At 41.7% G+C, this 21,683-nt stretch overlaps 1 protein-coding gene across 5 annotated transcripts in view; it reads right to left on the reverse strand.

The window, feature by feature from the left end:
* The window catches only part of GALNT11 (polypeptide N-acetylgalactosaminyltransferase 11), a 47,428-nt gene extending 28,429 nt beyond the window's left edge, over positions 1-18,999 (reverse strand). For 2 of the 5 annotated variants that reach the window (XM_068175143.1, XM_068175176.1), the window contains exons 1-2: positions 18,871-18,999; positions 2,632-2,964 (exon numbers count right to left, since the gene is read on the reverse strand). In XM_068175143.1, the coding sequence (XP_068031244.1) occupies positions 2,632-2,926 (295 nt within the window). In that variant the 5' untranslated portion in view covers positions 2,927-2,964; positions 18,871-18,999. Of the gene's footprint in view, positions 1-2,631; positions 2,965-11,313; positions 11,493-11,884; positions 12,039-18,790 lie in introns of those variants that run through there. The other 3 variants (XM_068175168.1, XM_068175149.1, XM_068175159.1) reach the window with 3 other exon arrangements.
* Positions 19,000-21,683: the final 2,684 nt, after the last annotated feature.

A 21,683-nucleotide genomic window follows, 5' to 3' on the forward strand; every position in this document is an offset into this window, starting at 1 on the left:
CACAGACTAATTCAGATTGAAAGGGACACCTGGTCTAATCTCCTTCCCAAGAAGGTCCAGCTTTTGCTGGACCAGGTTGCTCAGAACCAGTGCAGTTAAGTTTTGAATGCCTTCAGTATCACCAAAGATGGAGATTCTACAACCTCTTATTTCCCCATTCAAGCATTTGGCCACCATCACACTGAAAATGTTTTTCCTCTTCCATAACTGAAATGCCCTCTCTCCAATTTCTTATAATCCCATGCACTCTGGAAGGAGTCTGCCTCCATCTTCCCTACAGCCTCCTATTCAGCTGCTGCTGACAGCAATAAAATCTCACCCTGAGACAGAATAAACTCAATCCTCTCAGCCTGTCTCCACACCTCGTGTTCTCCAGTTTTCACCAGCTATGCAAAAGCCAGCTGAGCTCAAGCCTGGAGAAAATGAGTTGAGTTAAACACAAAAGAGAAGTAATTTTAAAAGTTTGAAATGGAAAAAAAGCTTCCAAACAAGTAATCCCTCTGGGCCTTCTGAGCACAGCTGTGTCTCAATGACAAAGTCTACCCACAGGTACCAGCTGACATTCTGGAGGGAATTCCATCCACATTCCCACCATTTACAGTTACCACCCTGTGGCTTTTAGTCTCGAGTTCAGCAATGGCAATGCAGCTGCACAATCAAACAGCTCAAGAGTAAATGGCCTGACATTTGAGCAGGACCAAGTGGGAAGTGCTGGGTAGTGATAGCTGTGAGATAAATGGGACACACCCCCACAGTATCTTGTGACTGGCCGTGCTGCTCACGGCTGAGTGCTCCCACTGCGGATGAGCTGTGCTGTGGGGGGTAGGAATGAGGTCTGTTTACAGTGGCAGTGTCACTCCTCCAGCCTCAGCAGTCTAAAGGGGTCAGTCAGTCCCCTAATGAACCACATCCATTCCCAAAGGAGTATCTCCAGCTGGTCAGTTCAGGCACCCAGCTATATTGTTCTGGCATAATCAGTGGCACAATGTATTGTGGTCACCTTAAAATGTTTTTTCATTCCAAGCATGAGCTTAAAACACATCCCAAATGTTTCATTCTACAATCCATCCATAGCCAACTATATTTTTTTGATCCTCTGAATATATTCAAGGAGTGCTAACGTTTTTAAAACCACTTCATGAAGAACAGTATCTAATGCATGCAAAAGACTTGAATGATTTCAGTTCAAACAGTAGATAGAAGCCCTTGGAAAATAAGGGGCTTGCAATCAAAACCTCAGTTTAGGCTTTACGTAAGCAGTGTTATGTGGCTCTCACACATTAATGAAAAAAGAAAAGACAGATTGACCTACCAGGTGACAGTCTGATTTTGACTATCATACACCAACTTTCTCTTCACTTTATTTTCATTTTTGCTTTGTGTGTTTATCACTGTCCTACCCCAGACAGACTGCAGAGAGCCCTTTCCTACAACGCCTCATCTTAAGAGCTGTGTCCTGATGATTCCTGTAGAATTTGTCCTGGCACTGTAACTCCCCTTGGCTTTCACCAACCAAACCAGTCACTTGGTTTGAAGATCAAAGGACTTCTCAGTTAAAAACTTCCATTTCTTTCCTGGCCCAGACTGAATAGTTGGAAAGAAATGGCCACCTCTGGACTGGCCTTCACCTCACTTGGCACTCAGGCTTTTTGCAGTGAACTGAAAAACACTTGCGATGCCACAGGGCAACATGAATTGCCATTTTTCTAACATTCACGCAGGTCTAACGACCAACTCAGAAAGTGAAGTTTGTGAAGTTCTATGAACTCACGAAGCTCGTGATTCATCATTTGTCCACAGTCATGACAGGGGACTTCACTGAGCATTAGACCCTGGCTATGAAGGTTTGTTTCTGTGCTGTATTTCCCAAAGCAGCAGCAGAAACCAATACCCCAACACTCTGCCACAACACTTCTGCCTCCAGACTAAAACCAAGATTTAAGCCAGTACACAATGTGCCTGTTTGCACATCTAAACACAGCAGTGAATATGCTGTAAGCACTAGAATACACAAAGCATTTTATTTTGGAGCACAAAACTAAAACATCTCATTGATGAAACATGCTCCAGTGTACCAGCCTTTGCTGGTACAAAGTAAGCAGGATTTGGCTCTAACCATTGTCATCTCAATCTTGCATTTTAAGTTTGTCCCACATGCATTTCTTGTAGATTAAGTCATACTCCAAGCATATTCTCCAAATTAATGGGCCCTCTTCACTGTTCATTGATATCAAGCTATTTTTAATTACTGCATATAAGTAGAGTTTCTCTGTAACTAATTAAAGCTTATGTATTTGAGCCCAATTAAAACAGGAGTAAGATATGAAACAAGCACACACTGAACCTTCAGAAAGGAAGATTCAGTTCATTGAGGGCAGACCCTGCTGTAACCCAGTCTTCATCAGCACTTACACAGCATAGATACAAACATTAGAAAGAGTCTATTTTGGGTTAAGCACTGTAAAATAAATTTCAAATAATTCCTAATGAAGAGAGCCACAAATACCACCTGCATTTTAACAAAGAAAAGTTCTTCATTATACACTTTTCCCTGAGATAGTTTTCTGCAAAAAAAAGTCTCATTTCTCCTGTTGTTTTACTAAGTTTGTCACCAACACTAAAAACACTTACCCATTTCAGGAGAGAATTCTATCTCCCCCTTAACTGGATCCTGGATATGATTTCCAAAAGAGTTTCCTATCTTATTCTCTTTCTGTTGCAATTCAGGTATATGAACTGGTCCCCGTGTGAAACGAGGGTAGAATTTTTTTGGAAATGGCCTCTGAGGTTCCAGCCCCTTGATGGGCACATTCTTGAAGGATTGGTTCTCTTCACTGAAGTTGAAATAAACAAAGAGCAGAAGTGTCCAGGTCACAGATGTGAAGAGGCACCCATAGCAGAAATAGCGAAGTGTGACACTTCCCATTGTAGACTCAGCATCCTTGAGGGCCCATTCTCAGTTACCTGGAAAAAAGTGAAAACACACATTTTGAGAGTGCTGCCTGTTACCTTATACATTGCAAAATACATTCAATAGGTTACTCCTCCATTAAATGATTTTTAGAGCTTAAACTTTAGGCACAGACCTTAAAAGAAGTAAATCCCTTTTAACTGTCCCATTCAAAAAGTAAACATGACCAGTTTTCACATTTAATGTGGATACCACTGCATTAAAATATGGAGCAAACAATCACTAAGAGCCCAGTGACACACCACAATTAAAGGTAAAAATGATTAATTTTCCTCAGAATAGCTAAATAATTATCTCTGTTCCACAACAGTGTATTTCTAGTACTCCTGCCTTGAATTAAACATGTTACTATATAATTAAATATATCTACACAGGGAATTGATTCTTCACAGAATTGTTCTGGAAAGGACATCTGGAGGTCACCTTGTCCCACCCCCTTGCTCAAGCAGGGCCACTCTGAGCCAGTTGCCCAAGAGGAGGTCCACGTGTATCCATTTTTGTAGCTCAGATCCTATCCTAAAGCATAGAATGAGAGAGCACAGATTCAAAAAAGCTATGTGGTTCAGTTCTTCTTGCCCCAAATTTAAGAACTGCCCTCATGAATGTCCCAGGAGTTCCAGAAAACATGGGATGCAATTGAACAACACACAGCACCAAGACAGTCACATTTACAGATCATCTTCTCCACAGAAAGAAGACAGATGGGACAGGAAAAGAAGGAAAAGCTCTAAGGTAATTTACTGGCTTCTTCCAGGCCTCTGCAGACTCCAGAAAAGCTTTCATAGTCCCTGAAGGAGATGCCCATCTAGAGCTGGAAGGCAGTAACCCAGAGTAGAGTTTTACTTTAGACATCCATAAGACAATTTTCCCAAGCTATACTGCATAAGCAAAACTGTGAAGTGAAGCAAATGAAGCTGGTGAAAATATTTTACTTAGCGGCCAGGAGAACTGGGTAGTCTTTCTACCCTGGGTAGAAGAACTGGGTAGTCTCCCTGTATAGGAGTTCCCCAAATCTAAAAAACGTTCAACACCCTTCCCCCACCCTGCAAAAGAAACCAAAGCAACCAAAACCAACCAGGAACCAACCAAAACCAACAAGACAAAACCTCCAAACACACACACACACAAAAAAAAAAATAAACACACGCCTTAAAAACTATACAGGATCAGTTCCTCAAACTGAGGGGGGAAAATGCTGACTCAAAGAATTTGATTTCTTTCATCACTACCTAACCAAAACAAAGTCTTTCACAGTAACAATAAGTCAGGAAATAATTTAATCACCGTTTAATTAGCAAAACTTTCATTTTAATAAAACAAATATTGGGGTAGGAGTCAATCATGTATGCTGATGCATTTTTCAAACTAGTCAAAAAGTCAGAAACCAGAAGTTTTCAGGTCAGTCTGGCAAAGAACAAACCAGAACATTTAGGAGTACAAACAAATTATCCCTTCGCAATATGGGAAACTATGAAACAAAGGCAGAAGCTGTTAATGATCCCAAAGAACATCATAAAGACACCATTTATTTGGCAATGCAGTTCTGAGTCCTTAGTGACTTGCATCCAAAAAGAATATACATCAAAATTCAAGCTTACATTTTCCAGACTGCAGCAGGTCATCATCTCCCAAGAATAAAATATCCACGGAGTAAAGCAAAAAATCAAAACCCACCCTCCTCAAAAATAATTTACCCATTGTTCTTACCTTGTCAAACTCCCTCACTTCTGCAAGGCAACAATCTACAGAGCAGTTGAGCCCAAAGAGCTTAAAAAGGTCTTACACAGGGTTTAAATCTCAGGCTGACCCTGTGCATACAGATGAATTTCACTCTATGAAACAGGCTCTCTCTCTAACACTGTCACACAGAAATCTCACTGCTCAACTGCAAAGCCATGAAATTAGGCAGGCATTGTGGCAAGACATCAAATGCTCTGGGGCAGAATTGATCAAAGAAAATCCTCATTTTTGCTAGCAGAATAGGTTTACCAGTTAGAGAAGTACAGATGACCAATTCCCAGTGCCTCATGCCCTGTGCTAACATGACCACAGCAAGGTGAACCTTGGCTCAGAAAAAGCATGAGAAGCTGCAGAGGAGCAAGAGCAGACAAACAGTTATATCCTCTCATCATAATAATTCTTCTTGCTCAGCAGTCTGCAGGCAATTAATCCTTCTCCATAAAAGAGGATCTGGGTGCTTGCCAGGTTCTTTCTGCGTGGCCACCAGAAGGTCATCTGCAGTAAGATTTGTCCAAGCCTAACATACTGCTCCTCAAAAACTGCTAGAGATGTTTTTCCATTCACTATGGTAACACAGATGGACAATCCTAACATGCACTGACACTTTGGAACAGAACTGTCCTAGTAAGATAAAAATTACTATAACAGAGAAGGAACCTTCTCATTTCAGAGTTGTTTAAGGATACATCTACATGGCAGCTTGCACAGAAAAAACAATCTATTCTATCTCTGGTAACAGTCAGAAGACAGGCACACAGAGCAGAATTCCTCACGGATTAAATATTCCCCTAGTTCCTTGCATCTCTTTCATAGCTCAGAGCTACACCTGCTGCGGTGGCACTTCCAGCCATGACAAGATTAAAGTTTGCTGTGACTGACATTAGGCACACTCAGATTAAAGAGGAAGGGATAAATTACTAATCACCAGAGTGAGGACACTGCTGTACATCCCTTCTATCTCTAACCAGGCTAAAGCTCATGTTTGGCTACTGCTACAAAAGCAACCAATGCAAACCAAAGCTAAATAAACCAAGTATTATTTCCACCTGATCTTTGCTAGATCTGCTTTACCTTCTTTTCCTCTCCTTCTGGCATTTTGTAAAATGATAAAGATGTTGAAATACTGCATTTAAATCAAATGACAGAATCTCCACAATGCTCAGCCTGTGCCTGTTCAGTACCTTGCTATTCAACCAAGACATTTGGTAATTTATTTGGCAGGAAAATACAGACTCACTATGCAGACCGTTCTGAAGGCAGAACAGAAAAAAAGTTAACCCTGTGTATGAAAAGCACAATGAGGCTTTTTAGTTTACTTTATTCACCAACACATATGTATTTACACAAACATTGTCCTAAGGATTTCAACCACTTCCACCATTTAAGCAGAGTCATGATCAGTGTCAGAGCTGCACACTCCAGTTTTAGACAGTTTTAAATTGACTGCCTTCTTACAGATGTACTTTAGGCCAGAGGAGGTTTCCAAGTCTTCAGCCACATCAGCCCCGCTTGGGATGTGCCCTGAGGAACCAAGAGAACCTTTCCAGCCCTACACTTCTATGCATACAAAGCACAATCATAGGAATGTATCTCTGCCCCTCCTCAACATACCAAGAAACAAGAATCTCTCCACTCATTTCAGTGTGCAACAAAAAATGACCACTTTGGTAAGTGCAGAGGGAGAAGGAGAGGAGACTGTAGCTGGGCACAGGAGGAAACATTCAGTTCACAGAGCCTGACACTCAACACTTGATTCTTACCTCAGCCATCTCCCTATCCATGAACTCCTTCTATGCAGACACAGTGAATATAAAAGTCTTACTCTGTCCAGATGCCTTTGCTCTCCAGTGTAGTGAAGTCTTCTAGGAAATACATTTTGCCAATTTACCCAACAACTGTCTCAGCCTATGGATGGTCATAGTGTCTTGATGAGTGTCTTAAACATCCATCCTCTCCCAGTTGGTTTCTCCAAGCAGGATTTTGAAACTTAAGCAAAGCCAAATACTTCTTTATTTCCTTCTCACTTTTTTTCCCCCCTTAAACAGAAAAAACCTCAATACAGGAGATGCAAAGGACATGCCTTTCAAATCCAAAGTATTAGGATCTTTCTCAGCCCTGATAAACGCTGCATGAAAAAAAACAGATTATATGTATTTTTAACTCAACGGCCTAAAGCTCTGCTAATGCAAGCACAGCTGGCAGGTTTGAACAGTTAGATAGAAACAACTGAAATAAAAAAAGCACAACTGCATTATTCAGATAACCAACGGGCTCATAAGAATAATTTTCACTTATGCAATACTGTAATAATGAGTCCAGTCACCAATAAATTGCTATTTGGACAGTACAGTTAAAACCCTTTTCTATTTATTTGTTCAAGTTCAAACAAAAATACTAAATACCACAAAAGAATAATCCATTATTTAAACATAGCAAGAAGAATTGTTTCACAGTACAGCTCCTCACAAATTTTCCTAGAAAGAGACTAGACTTGAGGGTCTATCATGCATCTCCCCTTCATTTCTGAAAAGCAGTATAGCTGCCAAAAGTAAAAAAAAAACACCTCAAACAATTCTTCTTTCCAAAAACTCAAGCAGTAAAGAACATCTAGAATAAACACAAGGCATTTCCTTTCCCTTGGCAAGGTAGGAGCTTCCAAAGCAAGTAATAAATGATAACACCTTTAAGTATTTTATAGGCATTCATTCCTATGCCCTAGCGATGCATGGAGTTCATGGCTGTTCACTCTGGTGTACTCAGGATCCAGAGACATTTCAACATGACAAACACAAATCAGCCAAGGTGGCAGTATCTCCTATGTCAGGAAATTACAATGCAGACTGGGGGCAAGAGAGAAAAAAAAAAACATATCTCAGAAGCCACCTCCATCAGCATCAGCTCAGGAGACCAAGACTGAAAGGAACAGTATTCTAAGAATTTATAACCAAATATTCAACCTTTCGGTGTCTCTCTTGTTGCTCATTTTTGACTGTCATATATTTATTGCACGACAGTTTTCCTTTGGCAAAGCCTTGGAATTGAGTTTGCAGACCCACATACCAGAAATGCCAGCAGTAAAATACTGCTCTCTAATTTCCACAGATTCCAGTGCATAATTCTCAGTTCCTTGCACAAGTAGTAAATAATTGATTTTTTTTTTAAAGAGAACTATAAGGGTTAAATATTAGTAACTCAGTAAAAGTCTCTAAAATTCAATCATTAAGCTGAAAAACTCTCCAGGAGTCACCTGCCAGACCTGAGCTGCAGTATTCACTATGCAATAGGCTTTTCATGTCACAGCAGCTTCTTTTAGCAGCCTTACAGCACCACCACGACATTCATTTCATACATCAAGCCCAGGAATATTTACATTCATTTAATAACTGGCCCAACAAGGATACAGCTGTGTTCCCCCCCACAGCCCAGGAGGGTTCATTGTTAGTAACCTGTGCAGCTCTCAGTAACACTGGCCCAATGTGTTGGCCTTGGATATTTTTAAAGGAAGCAAAAAATGTCAACCACAATCCACAATATTTTGGTTTAAAGAGTAATATTTGCTACAGAGTCTATGACCTGCCATTGCTTAGGCACTGACATCTCCTTGGATTAACCTCAACAGTTTAGTAAACACACCGTATGAGTAGATATTTCATAACTGTGCCAGAACTCATGTTTGTCAGAGGTCAAACAGAGGATCAGACTAACCTCAAGATTTTTGAAATAGGAGTAAAAATTATTTGAGAAAACCTTAAAGTCTGCTGGTTGTTTTTCCAAGAACAGCATTTCTTACAAAAAAAAAAAAAAAAAAAAAAAGAAAAAAAAACCAGGAAAAGACAGATACTCAACTCATACTACTCAGGTCCCTTGCAAGACTACCCGTGTATTTTGGAACTACACTGAGGCAAGGAACAGATGTGTATAATCTTCAGTTTTAAGGAGCATTCTACAAAAAAAAAAATTAAAAATTACAAAAAACCATTAAACTACTTCATCTTTCTACAGAGTATTAGGATATTTTGCTGCATGATTTTCTATAGATGCTTCTAATTTTTATTTTTTTTATTTTTTTGGGGGAGAACAGAACACAAGAATATAAACCAACACTACTCATGAATGGAACTTTGCTCTTTTAATAGCCTTAACCCTCCCTACATTTCTTGGCCTCCAAGATGTTATAACGACCCATGAACAGGCTTTCCAATTTACTGGTGGAATCACTATCAAACAACAGCATTAACAGCGCAATGAACAGAGGCCAGATTAAGAAGAAGTAGTACTGCAATAAGACACACTCATCACACAAACAGATATACCATTCACACACCTTCTGCACTTTAAAAAAAAGTTTGTTTTTTTTTTCCAGGCAACCTTTCCATTAGAATCTCTCTCTTCAGAGAAAGTCACAGCTAATAGACCAGAAAGATGAGAAGAGACATCTCGGGCAGCTTTTGCTCCAGATCCAATACACATCACTAGGAGCAACATCCACTGAACATACAGCCAGGGCAAAAGTGATAGGCATTTCCAAAGAAAAGTGTTTCATGTGCTCCAGAATCGAAGCACCAAGCCAAATTAAATCCTTCTTTAAAAACCTTCCTACGGGATTCTTTTATCACTAAATTGGATCTACCCACCAGTTTGTTTTTCATTAAAAACCACCATTAATTTTTGACCTTACAGAGGGATGGGTGATTGCACTTTATGAATTAAGTGGCTTTTTTTGACAGAATACAGGCAAATAACTAGTCATGGAAAGACAGCCTGGGCCTACGGGAACCTAAATGGTGACATTCAGCAGAGACAAATGCCAAGTCCTGCACCTGGGACAAACTCTGTGGCTGTTGGCACAGCCTGAGGAACAGCTCTGCAGACAAGGACCAGCCAAGGTCTGGCTAAGCCCGAGCCAGAGCACAGCCCTGCGGCAAGGAGAGCTCAGGATGGACCCACAGGAGCACAGGCAGCTGAGCCAGGGGTGCAATTCCGCAGCTCCCTGTGACCACAGGCAGAGGAAAGCACCCAGGGAGGGATTTGCCACTACAAGACAGACATCAGGAAACTGGAGTGAGGTCAGTAAAAGGCCACTAGGATGGTCACAGGCTGGAACATTTGCCCTGTGAGAACTGAGGATGCTGGGCTCCTTCAGCCCGCAGAAGGGACAGCTTTGGGATGAGAACTAAAATGGCAGCCTGTTGCTACCTACAGGGATGTTACCAAGAAAACAGACCCAGGCTATTTAGTGAGGTGCAAGGCAGGAGAGAGAAAGAGAGGAGAGAGAAAGAGAGGAGAGAGAAAGAGAAAGAGGAGAGAGGAGAGAAAGAGGAGAGAGGAGAGAAAGAGGAGAGAGGAGAGAAAGAGAGAAAGAACTAAAAAAGACTAAAGTTAAATCATGTTAATGTTCAGTCACACCAACATCCTGTGGACCACAGGCTGTCCTCTTGCATAAGACCACTGTTCCCATTCATTTTAATGAGATGACACATTAAGATCTATTTTTAATTAGCCTCTGCAAGTCCCTTCTAAATTCAACTTTCAAAGCTTTGAGAGCCGACAGTTTAGTCATTTCAGCACAGATATACAAATCCATGTCATACCACCTAAAATAAATCCTCCTGGAATGAATACAAAATCTTGAGCAAGACTTTACAGATAATCTTAAAATACCAATAATATTTATTCTATTTTAAAGATAAAGAAAGACACATAGATTAGTTGCATGAATTGTTGAAGACCTATGAAATTATACTCCGAATATATGAAGTCTGAAAAGCTTTAAGTGATTTAGGACAAATTTAAAAATTCATCTAGTTAAGTCTTTATGTTCTCAGCCCTCACTGTTTTCCCAGTGTCAAATGACTCACTCATATACTGATTTGTATTTCAGTTTTTGGGCTTTAACCAGAGATGTCTAAATATTGCATAGTATCATTTTCAAATCTGTGAACTATACATTGAAATGCCTCCTCTAGGAACATAAATTTGCTTATCAAGGAATTTCTCAACTCCAGTAAAAAAGCTGTTCTTAGCAGGCTGCCATTCCAGAGTGTATGCAAACACTTTGGCTTTTTTATAATAAAAATGTGAAATTCCTGTGGAAAAAAAAAAAAAAAGAGCCCTTAAATAAATGTTCAAGTATCTTCTGCTCTAACATCTTCCACTTCTTTGTCAACAGTAAAACATATTGGGGTTTTCCATAATTGATAAAGGATTCCTTTCTCCCCACATATTACTCCACTCCATGAAGTAAGAGTATCTCACAAGGCCTATAATTTAAGGACACTATTTAATGGAAAAAACAGTTACAAGTTTTGGAAAGAAACTTTTTAAAGTCAGGATCTCATGTTAACAAACAGCTGAAAAGAACACCAGGTTTAGTTACAACCAGTGGTTCAACATTGCATCAAGAAAAGTAACATAATAGTGCAGCCTGATTAGAGAAACAAGAACTATTGGATTAGGATACAAGCTTACCAAAATCCTAGCTCTCAGTTCTGGGTGAATAAGTGCTATACAGTACACAGTTTCATGCTGCTGCAGTGTCCTCATCTCCCTCCAAAAAAAGCTTTTTATTTCCCAAAGCACAGTTATAAGAAAGAAATTCTTACCTATCCCCCTGACAAACACTCGGGCTGCTGGGCTGGATGTTCCTTTAAGCCATCTGGCTCACAAATACAAGTCATGCCATTCCCGGAGTCCTAAAAATACCTTCAGCCTTTCTTGTTGCTGACAAATACTTTCTTCTAATTCAAACAGCAAGATTTTATTTTCATCCATAAAACCAGTTCTGAAAGAAGCCACAATGTCTCCAAAGAAAGCTGCAATGCATTTTGTAATACAGCCCTCTCCTTCTTCACAGAGCTTAGAAAACAGCAAGGTTAAACACCCCACAAGTTGTTCTTCCTTGCATCTCTCTCACATTACAGATCCATGCATCCAAATACTAGTTTAACAACCCTTCAGCACTATACACAAATGCAGAATGTAAGAGAGCTCACAAGGTCAACTACACACAAATAAGCTGCTTAATACCTTTTCTAAATGCTTAAAATCTGCTTAGCTGCTCCTCACATTTTGTGTCTACAAAGCATACCAAAATAACAACAAAAATGCAGATTCATGCAAAATAATTAGATTAATGACACTTCTACAGGAAGGGCTGAACTGTAGAACCCTCACCTTTTTCCAGAAGAGTCGGCACTAAAGCAGAGCAAGGTTACACAGGGAGAGCACATTGACTGCAGTAGCAGCAGCAGCAGCAGCGGTGTCTTCATTCCCAGTGAACAATGAACCGCTGAGCCAGAAACTTAACACTTTGCTGCTTGCAAGTCCTGACTGGGAATGGGGTAACAAGCACAGGTTTCTCCAGGAAAAGAGGCCAGTTTGGATGGGTCTGAGAACACCAATGCTGCATACACTCATTTGGCTGCATTCACTGTCCCAAAATCATCAATATATTTTTCTCTTTGTAATTATTTTTCACATCTTTTTATTATGTTTTTTCAGCTGATGCATGATCCATATATCAATCCGTGGATTTGGCAATATATACATGGTCATCTTCCCGCCACTCACATAATCAATCAGTAACATTCTTCATCATGACTAGACCACAGTAATGCTAGAGAAAATGATCATTAAGTTGTATCAAAATTCCCTAAGTTCTCATTTTCCAAATCACTAGGAATTTCAAAAGATTCACACAATTTGACAGAAATTTTCTAGGTATGTTTTCTGTTAATTTTCAGAAATTTTCATCAAAAGTGCTTTGGGCTTTTTTTCCAGTCTTTTACTAGGAAAAGTGAAAACACATTTTCTAATTCTTAACAAAAAAAAATCAAAAAAAAAATTCAGGCCTCATTTGTGCAACCCTCCCAACAAAAATAACTGGCAGCAAATCTGTCAACAAAACAGACCTCACTGAAGGACTTTTGAGTGGGACAGTGATAAAAAGTGGGGTTGACGAGTCTGTTTTAAACCTGTGACTACTAACCATGGAAACTGCACGTGGCACAGGTTCTGCAGTAGCTCCCAGAAGACATCTACCATCCACTTGTGCAGAACTCAGACTGATATCCACAGCTGGATACAAAAAAATATACAAAAGACATCTGCCAACTCACACTGGGAACTTTCAAAGACTCCATATGAACATGTATAAAATGCAAAATGGCTGCAATTATGTTATTATTCGTACTACAGAGTTAGAAACGGCCTTAATGAGAATTGATACATTGCACCTTATCCTGCAGCCTCACGTTACATACAGAATTCTAGACCTTCGTGCCTATTCCCCACAAATCATACAAGTCTACTCCATTTTTCTTTCTGCACGGTTTTCCTTTTCAATAGGCAGAAATTTACATATAAATACTTCGTTCAGTCAGACCAGAATCAAACATCTTTATGGAGCCTGAGTAATTGATATAAGCATAAGGATTTATTTGTGTAAAAAAACCCAAACAACAAAAACCAAACACAAACAAAAATATAAACAGTAGATGAAAAGTAGCCCCAGAATTAGACTGAGGTTAAAACAAGTTACAGTTTAAATCCCTAGATTGCCTCTAATAGGAAAATATTTAACTCATGCTAAACTGCTCAGAGTTCTTAACCCTGTTACATTTCTCAATGCTGTTAAGGATAGCACTTAGTGATTCCCTCAATGTACCATGTCCTGTTTTTTTCCATGGGAATGGCCATTGTTAAAAAAAAGCAGAAGTGAAAAAATACTAAAAGCATGAGCTGAACTTAATGTTCATCTGCATTTCTCATGTCCAGAAACAAACATCACTCGGAGTTTTTCTCTCCAAGCTTTAGCACAAAGTCCATAGTATCCATGCCATTTGAAACTTCCATTTTCCCCCAGTAAGAAATTCTGAGATAAACCAAGACCCTGCAATCTTCTTGCTTTGGATTCATTTTCTCATCAGAAGTTTAAAGTATTTTCTGCACATTGGTTTCTCTCTACCGCTTATATTTCCTCACAAATGTCTCTAGACATTAATAAAAGAGAGGAATCCTAAGGATATAAACCTACTTTGTGTTATCTCTTCAACTCACTGACTGCACCAGGACAGGTACCAGACCAAGCCAAGAAACACTCTGGTTGAAGTGTTTGCTCTGCTGCAGATTTTGATGAAATTCTCAGCAAGTCAATGTCTCAGCTCTCTCCTCATGTGTTAAGGAAAATACCTTAATTGTTGGATTAAAACAAGTCACTAGCAAAAACAGATTGTACATTGCCTGTAAGGACAGCAAACTTCTACAAGTTATGCCAAAAATTAATTTTCTTAGTCTTTCATTCCTTCTCTGTGATCTTACAGACTCAGTCTTTCCTTCTCACAAGGAATCCCTTTGAGGAAAGAGTTGTGGACCACTCCTTTTCCATGCCCTCTTGGTCACTTCTCTTCTACTTATCTATTGCCAATGTTTCTAACAGGAAAAAATACTCAGGATTTTGATGTTGAAATCCTGGATGTTGCAACAAAATGAATAGCAGATCAAAAATACATTTTCCCACTTCAGTAGGAGCCATACCTCCCAACACTCTGCTTGCACAGAAGGTTAATGTGCAATCCAGAACCTGGCCATCTCCTGGTTCAGAGGTGATGAGTCTCGACAGCTGCCTACACCAGAGATAAGGGATTCATGGTAACTGACAAAATTGAGGTATTTCAAGAAATGGAAAACTAAAGGAAATACTTGTAGAAAACATATTCAATAACAAATATGAGATGTATCAATAGAGACAGTGGCATCCTTTGTTCTTGATGTTATGCTTCAGGAACTGGCAAAATAGTCAAAATACCTACAAAGATTGATTCATAAGGGCTTTTGAATCAAAACAAGATAGTTTGTGCTTCCTGGAAAAGCATCTGTGTTTTAATTAAAGCCACCTCCAAGGTTTAAAGCATCCAATTTAATTCTTGTCTGCACAAGAAAATCTGTGTCATTTAGCCAAGCAACATTTGGATGGTTTTACACAAACTAAAAAGACCTCCACGAACATGCCTCTAACATTCATTAAGTATTTGCTTAAATCCGTCTGGCACATAGCAACCCTTCACTGAGGTACCTTCCTTTCAGCATGCCTCTGCAAGTTTATTAGCTTAGCCTGTCAATTTAAAATCTGACTTCTTAAATGGCACAGTGTCTCTGTAGCTGAAGTCTTGGAAATTACAAAAAGTCATTGCAGGTAGGCAGTTACCCCCCCCCAAACAGCCGTTCATGCACATATTCCTTCCCTGTCAAGCAGCAAGAGGAGTTACTTTTGTCCTGCTCCATGGCAAGAGAGGCTGGAGCAGGAATGTGAACAGTCTCTGTAGCAAAGCTGGTAAGGTAGAACTTGTCGGTCACAGCCAGCTTCAGTCTCAGAAATGCAGAACTTGCAATGCCACTACTGCCATGCAACAGAAAACCACACGAGCTCACCTGCTCCCAGCTGAACTTCGAGCCACAAAGACATCAAAGACCTGTGAGCACTGTGGGGTAGCAGCTCTGGACTCCTCCCTGGCCTGCACAACTTCTTCTTGCTCCCCCTCTAGAGCACAGAGCAGCAAATCCTGCATCAGGGGTCTCTAATCCATGTCAGCAGTGGAAAAGCTGATTCACCCCTGAGCACTGTGCTCCAGTTTCAAACACGCAAAGGATCAGGCTGCCAAGCCAGACTGCACAAGAAAGGGCTGAGATACAACACATAAAACACATGTTTACAGGCACTTTAATCCATGCTCTACATTTCAGTAACACCATCAGTTATTTAATCTACAGATTTAGCATATTTTCACATCTCAGGGAATAAACTCAGAAGTTCCTACATGAAAATATCAGAAATTTAGTATGCTTGAAGTCAATTTTTGAATGAAACAGTACAATCAGCTTCCTAATTTTCCACCTTTTCTGCTGCATATTTCTAGTTTTTACAGCATTTTCAAACAGAACATTTACACTAATTCTTACACAATGCTGACTCACATGAGAAACACGCTGGAACGTGGCTGAAGGATGTGGTGCATACAAATCTCTTACACCAAGAGAGCTGAACAAATGCTTTTACTCTTGCTGCAAAACCCTGCTTGAGCAGCCAAGACCTTACCACTGACACTACTTTATAGGTTAACACAGTAGCTGCAACAGCAGATGCTTCCATCTCCATAAACCACCATATGTTTTGAAAAGAAACCTTAGATAAGAAGACAGTTTATCTGCCTCCCACACTCTAAGAGGGATTCAAACAGACTTCACCTCAGTAATACTTTTTGAGAAGGGAAAATCAAATTCATTTCTGCACTTGAAATAGAAGAACATACTTTTACTCTGCAACAGCAAGTAAAATCTCTCCAAAATGAATGATACCAAAGGAAATTGCTTGATTTTGGAGATACCTTTAGCTGCAGTATCATCTACCAGGCAGATGCAACTTTTTAGGAAGCTGACAAACAACAGTCACAGAAAGGAATTATTGTAATCTTGGAAGTTTTACTTTTTCCTTCCAGTGGAAGTCCCCCTTTACTTCTCTGCTTCAAGTTATCAAAGCTGCCACACTGCCAAACTCAGCCTGCTGGCTGCTCTGACTGCAACAGTTCTACAGGACTGTCAAGGAATGTCACCAAAGAACCATCCTGCCTCTGTTCTTTTCACCTCCACAGTACCCTGCTCTTTCTCACTGGAAGATCCAAAATACCCACTTTTACTATCTGCTCAGACACTTCTAACCTCATCCAGTGACTCCACACCACAGGCATGCCTTATACCTACCAGTAAAAACTTGAGTTTTCCATCACTTATTGTGAGAAAGCCTATTTTCTGTAGATAAATTTTCAAAATACCAATAATTTATCTTTATTTCCCTTGCCCTGCTGTTTCCAGCCTTTCTGCCACCTGAAGTGCTTCAATCACACCTACTGTTATTTTACATCAATATGAAAATGATCAGACTCACCCATTCCCATAAACTACAGTCACACAGAAGCTTTTCATGACCTGTATCCAGTGCTACTCCTACAGTATTGATTTGCATCCCCTGAGAATGTGATTAGATAGTAGAAGCCAGGCCACAGGCCCTGACATCTGCAGTCAGACTCTCTTCCAGCAGAACAAATGCCACTTCCCCTGCTGGCATCCTCATCCGAGGCTGGGAGACGAAGGCTCATTAGAGTTGCACTGCACTGTTATTTCTTTCCTTCCCTGCTGCACAAGAGCTCCTAAAACTCTGCAGGAGCTTATCTTACCCAGAGATGAGGAAAAGCTTATGCAGAAGGCATGCAGTTCTTCAGAGAGAGTTCTACCAGGGGAGGCCAATTGCTTGTTAATCAAAAGCCTCTTATCTGGAACCACCTGGACATTTACGCTGTTCTGAAATGAGGCCTAGGAATCCCAGCTGGACTATTTCACATATTTAGATGTTCTCCAGGGGGTAGCATGGCAGAAACATACTGGCAGGAAGAGGCTGGTCATAGCCTGCATACCATCCTTTCCTGGGCATAGCCTGCATTTGGACCAGCTTAAGCTAATCAGAGATACCTAAGAATAGTTTCCTATTAAGATGACATCCATATGAAAGGGAAAAAAAAGCAGATCCTAGCTCATAAAGCATGCAAGAATACCTAATGTAACTTACAGACTACCGGACTACCCTTTTTAAGAGAGAAGGGATTTGATCTTATGTTGAAATACATTTTCCAGGGAAAAACAAAGACTGTTAACAGAGTGCCAGCAACCCTGCCCACCTGCACAATTACTGTGCTGGCACTGAGAGATTTCACCCTCCCTTTGAACAGAAAGCAATGCTCAAAATACCCCGGACCAAATGAAGAAAACAGTTTACAGAACAGCAACAAAGCCAGCGCATGAGATTTTTTTTTTCTTTGGAAGAGTAGGGGCTGCACTTTAATTACATAAAGTCCTGTAGGGTCTACTGCAGCTGCCCTGCAACAGATATTAAAAACAACTCAGGATACAGCTTGGCAGAGATGCTGTAATAGAGAGCATCAGTGTTCTAATTACTTTCAACAGCAGTTTGGAGGCTGACACATGTGACAAAGTCAACAAAGGTGAAACAGCTGTCTGGAAAGGGGGATTCTAAACACAGTGTTTGCTTCCAGTACTACATTACAGCAGGGAATTCTGACCTGCTAAGACCCCCACTGCCAGCAGCACAGGACTTTTAGTGGCTTATACAGATCCGTCTGTTTTCTTGCAAGCAAGGGACCCTTTATTCTGCCTTGCAAGAACTTTGAGACAGTCCATTTGCTTCAGCATGCTCTGCTGCAGCTTTCCTTATAGGCTTTAACATACGCACACACAAAAGAAAAATATCACATGGCAATAATGAACTGACTAGAAGAATTAGAGATAAGCCACGAAGAATAACACATATTGCTAAAAGGAAGAGAGAAGCCTCAGTGTTGCGTATAAGTATATACTGAGGAACAAGGAGGGAACGGAGGACGGGGACAGAGCAGGAGGGGGGAAGAGGGAAGAAACGGTTTTAAAATACATTTCCCAGTCATAAAGGAAAGAAAGCTTTAATACTTCACGGGGTCACACAGCGCTCCAAAAAGCAATGCCTGACTTCGCCCTGCAAACGAATCAATGAACGGAGCAGCGCCAGCAACACCAACACGCACCGATCCTCACATTTCGGGTCAGGTTTGCAGAGTTTCAATCTACCTGCAGGCGGGCTGCTGCTGCTCCTTCACATGCATTTAAAGACTGTAAGAAACAGTAATTACGTTATCTCCCGTCCTGTGTAGCACACCCCCTGCGGCTCCTCGGTCTCCCCCCGGGGTCAGGTTAAACCAGGAGCCCCCAGCAAGGGGCCGGGTCAGGCGGGGACGCGGCCGGGGCAGCCTCCCGCTGGCACCGCACCCGAGACCCGAACCGGGGCAGCCCCGCACCGGACCAGCCTCGGGGGCTCAGGGAGCGCTGCCTCAGAGCAGGCGGGAAAACAGAAGCACACAATCAATTCGGTTGGAAAAGACCTCTGAGATCATCGAGTCCAACCTACGACCGAGCACCGCCGTGCACAGAGAGCTCCATACCGCCGCTGACCCCGACCCGCACCCCCGGGCTGCCCCTCACCCCGGCGCCGGTTCCCCCGCCGGGGCCGCCTCCCCTCACGCCGCCACCGCGGCCCGTGCCCCGCACGGCCCCGCACTCACCGCGGCGGTGGCATCGCCCCGCGCCCGCTGTGGCGGCGCTGGCGCCATGTGACCGCTGCCTCCTCCTCCTTCTCCTCCCCATTCTCCTCCTCTTCCTCCTCCTCCGCCGCCATGACAGGCGGGGCTGGGGCAGCCGGAGAACATGGCGAGCCCTGAGGGTCGAGCCGAGGGGCTATGGGCGTGTGCCCCGCGTCCCTTTTGTCCAGCTGCGAGGGGAATGAGGAGAGCAGGGCTGTGGGTGTGCGGTTGTCATTCCTCTCCTCCCCCAGATTTGTCTCTGCTCGTCCCACCGGGTTTGCGCGGTGTCTGGCAGCTCTCTGACGGTTAAAGCCTTTTCTAGCCCCTCGAGGTATTTGTTTCGGGCTTTTCGGCCTTAAAAGGCCCCATGGAAGTACAGAGTCACAGAATTGTTTGGGTCCCATCCAGCCCAACCCTGCCAAGGCAGTCTCACATGGAGCAGGTGTCACAGGAATGTGTCCAGGTGGGTTTGGATCCAGTGAGGGGAGACTCCATGGCCTCCCTGGACAGCTGTTCAGTGCTCCGCCACCCTCGATGTAAAGAAGGTCTTACTCATCTTGAAGTGAAACTTCTTGTGTTTTAGATTCTGGCCATTGCTCCTTGTCCTGTTGCTGGGCACCACCTAAAAGAGTCCAGCACCATCCTCTTAGCGCCCACCTCCGAGATACTTGTATGTGTTCATGAGATCCCTTCTCTCATGTTTTAGACTGAACAGTGCTTCTGCAATCTTCCCTCATAAAGGAGATACTCCAGTCCCTGTACTTGTCCAGGGGCTTTGAAGGAGGAAAAAAGGTGTGTAGGTCAGGCTGATGGAGGATGATGCCATGGACCAGCCATGGATCCCTCACCCTGTAGTTTGAGTTGCTGTTTGGAGTGTGAGGGGGTGCCTTCTTCAGCTGGAAGAGGGAGATAGCAGAGGAAAATCTACCACAACTACACTGAAATAACCTGAGACTGGCAGTTAATGTGCTTCCACAGTGACAAGATTTACATCCTCACAGGTGGGGAGTCATGCTGAAACCTCAGATCTTTGATATCCAAAATAAAGGGTCAAACCACTGGCTTGTTAAACCCACCACACCACAGATCCATCTTCCTGCAGGACTGACTTGGCCGGTGTCATTTCCCCAAGCAAAGGGGTGAAACTGGAAGGCATTTTGGGTTTGTAAACCCTGGTGAGGTTTAAGAACAAACTTCATGTCAGATTTGCACAGCATAGTCGGGACTGGGAGCTTATTTTATAAATACCCAGATTACAGAATTTGAGCTCCTGAGTGACACTTTGAAGATGACAGATTTTATTTTATTGAAGTGGAAATTAAACTGGGTTGACACATCCACGCCCATTCTTTGGTGGATATTGCCCCCAGTATCCAGAGATTATGGCAAGGTGCTTTATAATAACAAAAATAGAGCAGAACCCAGAACCTGTCAAAGAGCTGTAGCTGCAGCATTAGAGTACAGAGGGCAAAAAGGCAATCCAGAATCAGAAGCTGCAGTGAGAGAAAAGGGAGTTACAGCCTGTGGAGGGCTTAGTAGGTGGATGGCAAGGAGGTAGCAGGGATCAGGATGAAAGCAAGGTGCAGTTAAATGAGATAGCCGCACAGTCAGCCCCCCCATCAGACAGCTTTTCATAATTCCTGCTTCATAATTGCTAACATGCACCTTTGATCTCTCTCTCATAATAATTTAGCCCAAGGACTGCAAGTATGTGTTAAGCTCTTTTAGGTAAAAGCAACCTCAGCATATATAATATCTGTTTTCTGCAGAACCAATTTCCTGGAAGTCCTGATTTGGCCAGTTGTTGCCCACCTTGTAATTCCAGCTATTTAATCTCTTTTAATTCTTATTGATAAGAATTTCCCTGGGGCTTGGACTATCATTTTATTAACAGAATTAATAAACCTATACTTTTTTGTGTCATTTACTGTAAGGTGTTTGAGATGTGTTTTACTTCTCAAAATTCCTGATAATGATAATCTGTCCAGCCCAATTGCTTAATAAGATCTGTGATAACTCCTTCGTGTTAACTAATTGACCCACTTCCTATGTGCTCACAGCAAGAGGCAAGAACTCTTAAAAATCCTGGCAAGAAGCCATAACCCAAAGTAATCCTGTGTCAATGTGGGTTGGGGTCAAAATTTGGGTTCCATAGGTACTCAAGCACTGAAATTTAATTTCTTTTGTTGACATGTCTTTGACACAGAAATTACACAAGAGAAAAGGACAGTCAGCTACAAAAGATATTCTTTAAATCCTGTCTCTTTTCTTAGATTGACCCATCTACTTTGTGAAAAAGGAGGCAAATGTCCCCAAAACCAAGAGAATTAATGTGTATTGTTTTTCCAAACCCAAATTTTTCAGAACAAATGTGTAGTGCTTGTTGAGCAGCTGTGATAGAGAAGACTGGAGGAAACTCCAAGTATTCTTTCAATAACTGGGAGGACTTGCATTTGTTTCAGTGGTTTCCTGTTACAATTGTTTGCCTACAGGCTGTCTATGACTGAAGTCAGTCTGCACATCCCCTAGTAGAGTTTCTAAGTGATTCTGGTTTTGAGTGGCATAGAAAAGCCCTTGCAAGTGCTGGAGAGTTTATTTGGAGTGTTTGAGGAAACAGGACATTCGTCTGGTTGCTCTCAAACCTCTTCCTTCCACTTGATGTGTAGTCTTCTTTTTGCCTGCTTTCCCAAGGAAATAAGGTCAAATGACACCTCAGAATATGTATATGGGTTTATCTGTTCTGCTGTCTCTTTTCAAGTACTTCTGAAATCTTGGGCCATATGTATCAAATTTGA

The sequence above is a fragment of the Anomalospiza imberbis genome, chromosome 1 (genome assembly GCF_031753505.1).
Source record: "Anomalospiza imberbis isolate Cuckoo-Finch-1a 21T00152 chromosome 1, ASM3175350v1, whole genome shotgun sequence".
NCBI classification, from domain to species: domain Eukaryota; kingdom Metazoa; phylum Chordata; class Aves; order Passeriformes; family Viduidae; genus Anomalospiza; species Anomalospiza imberbis.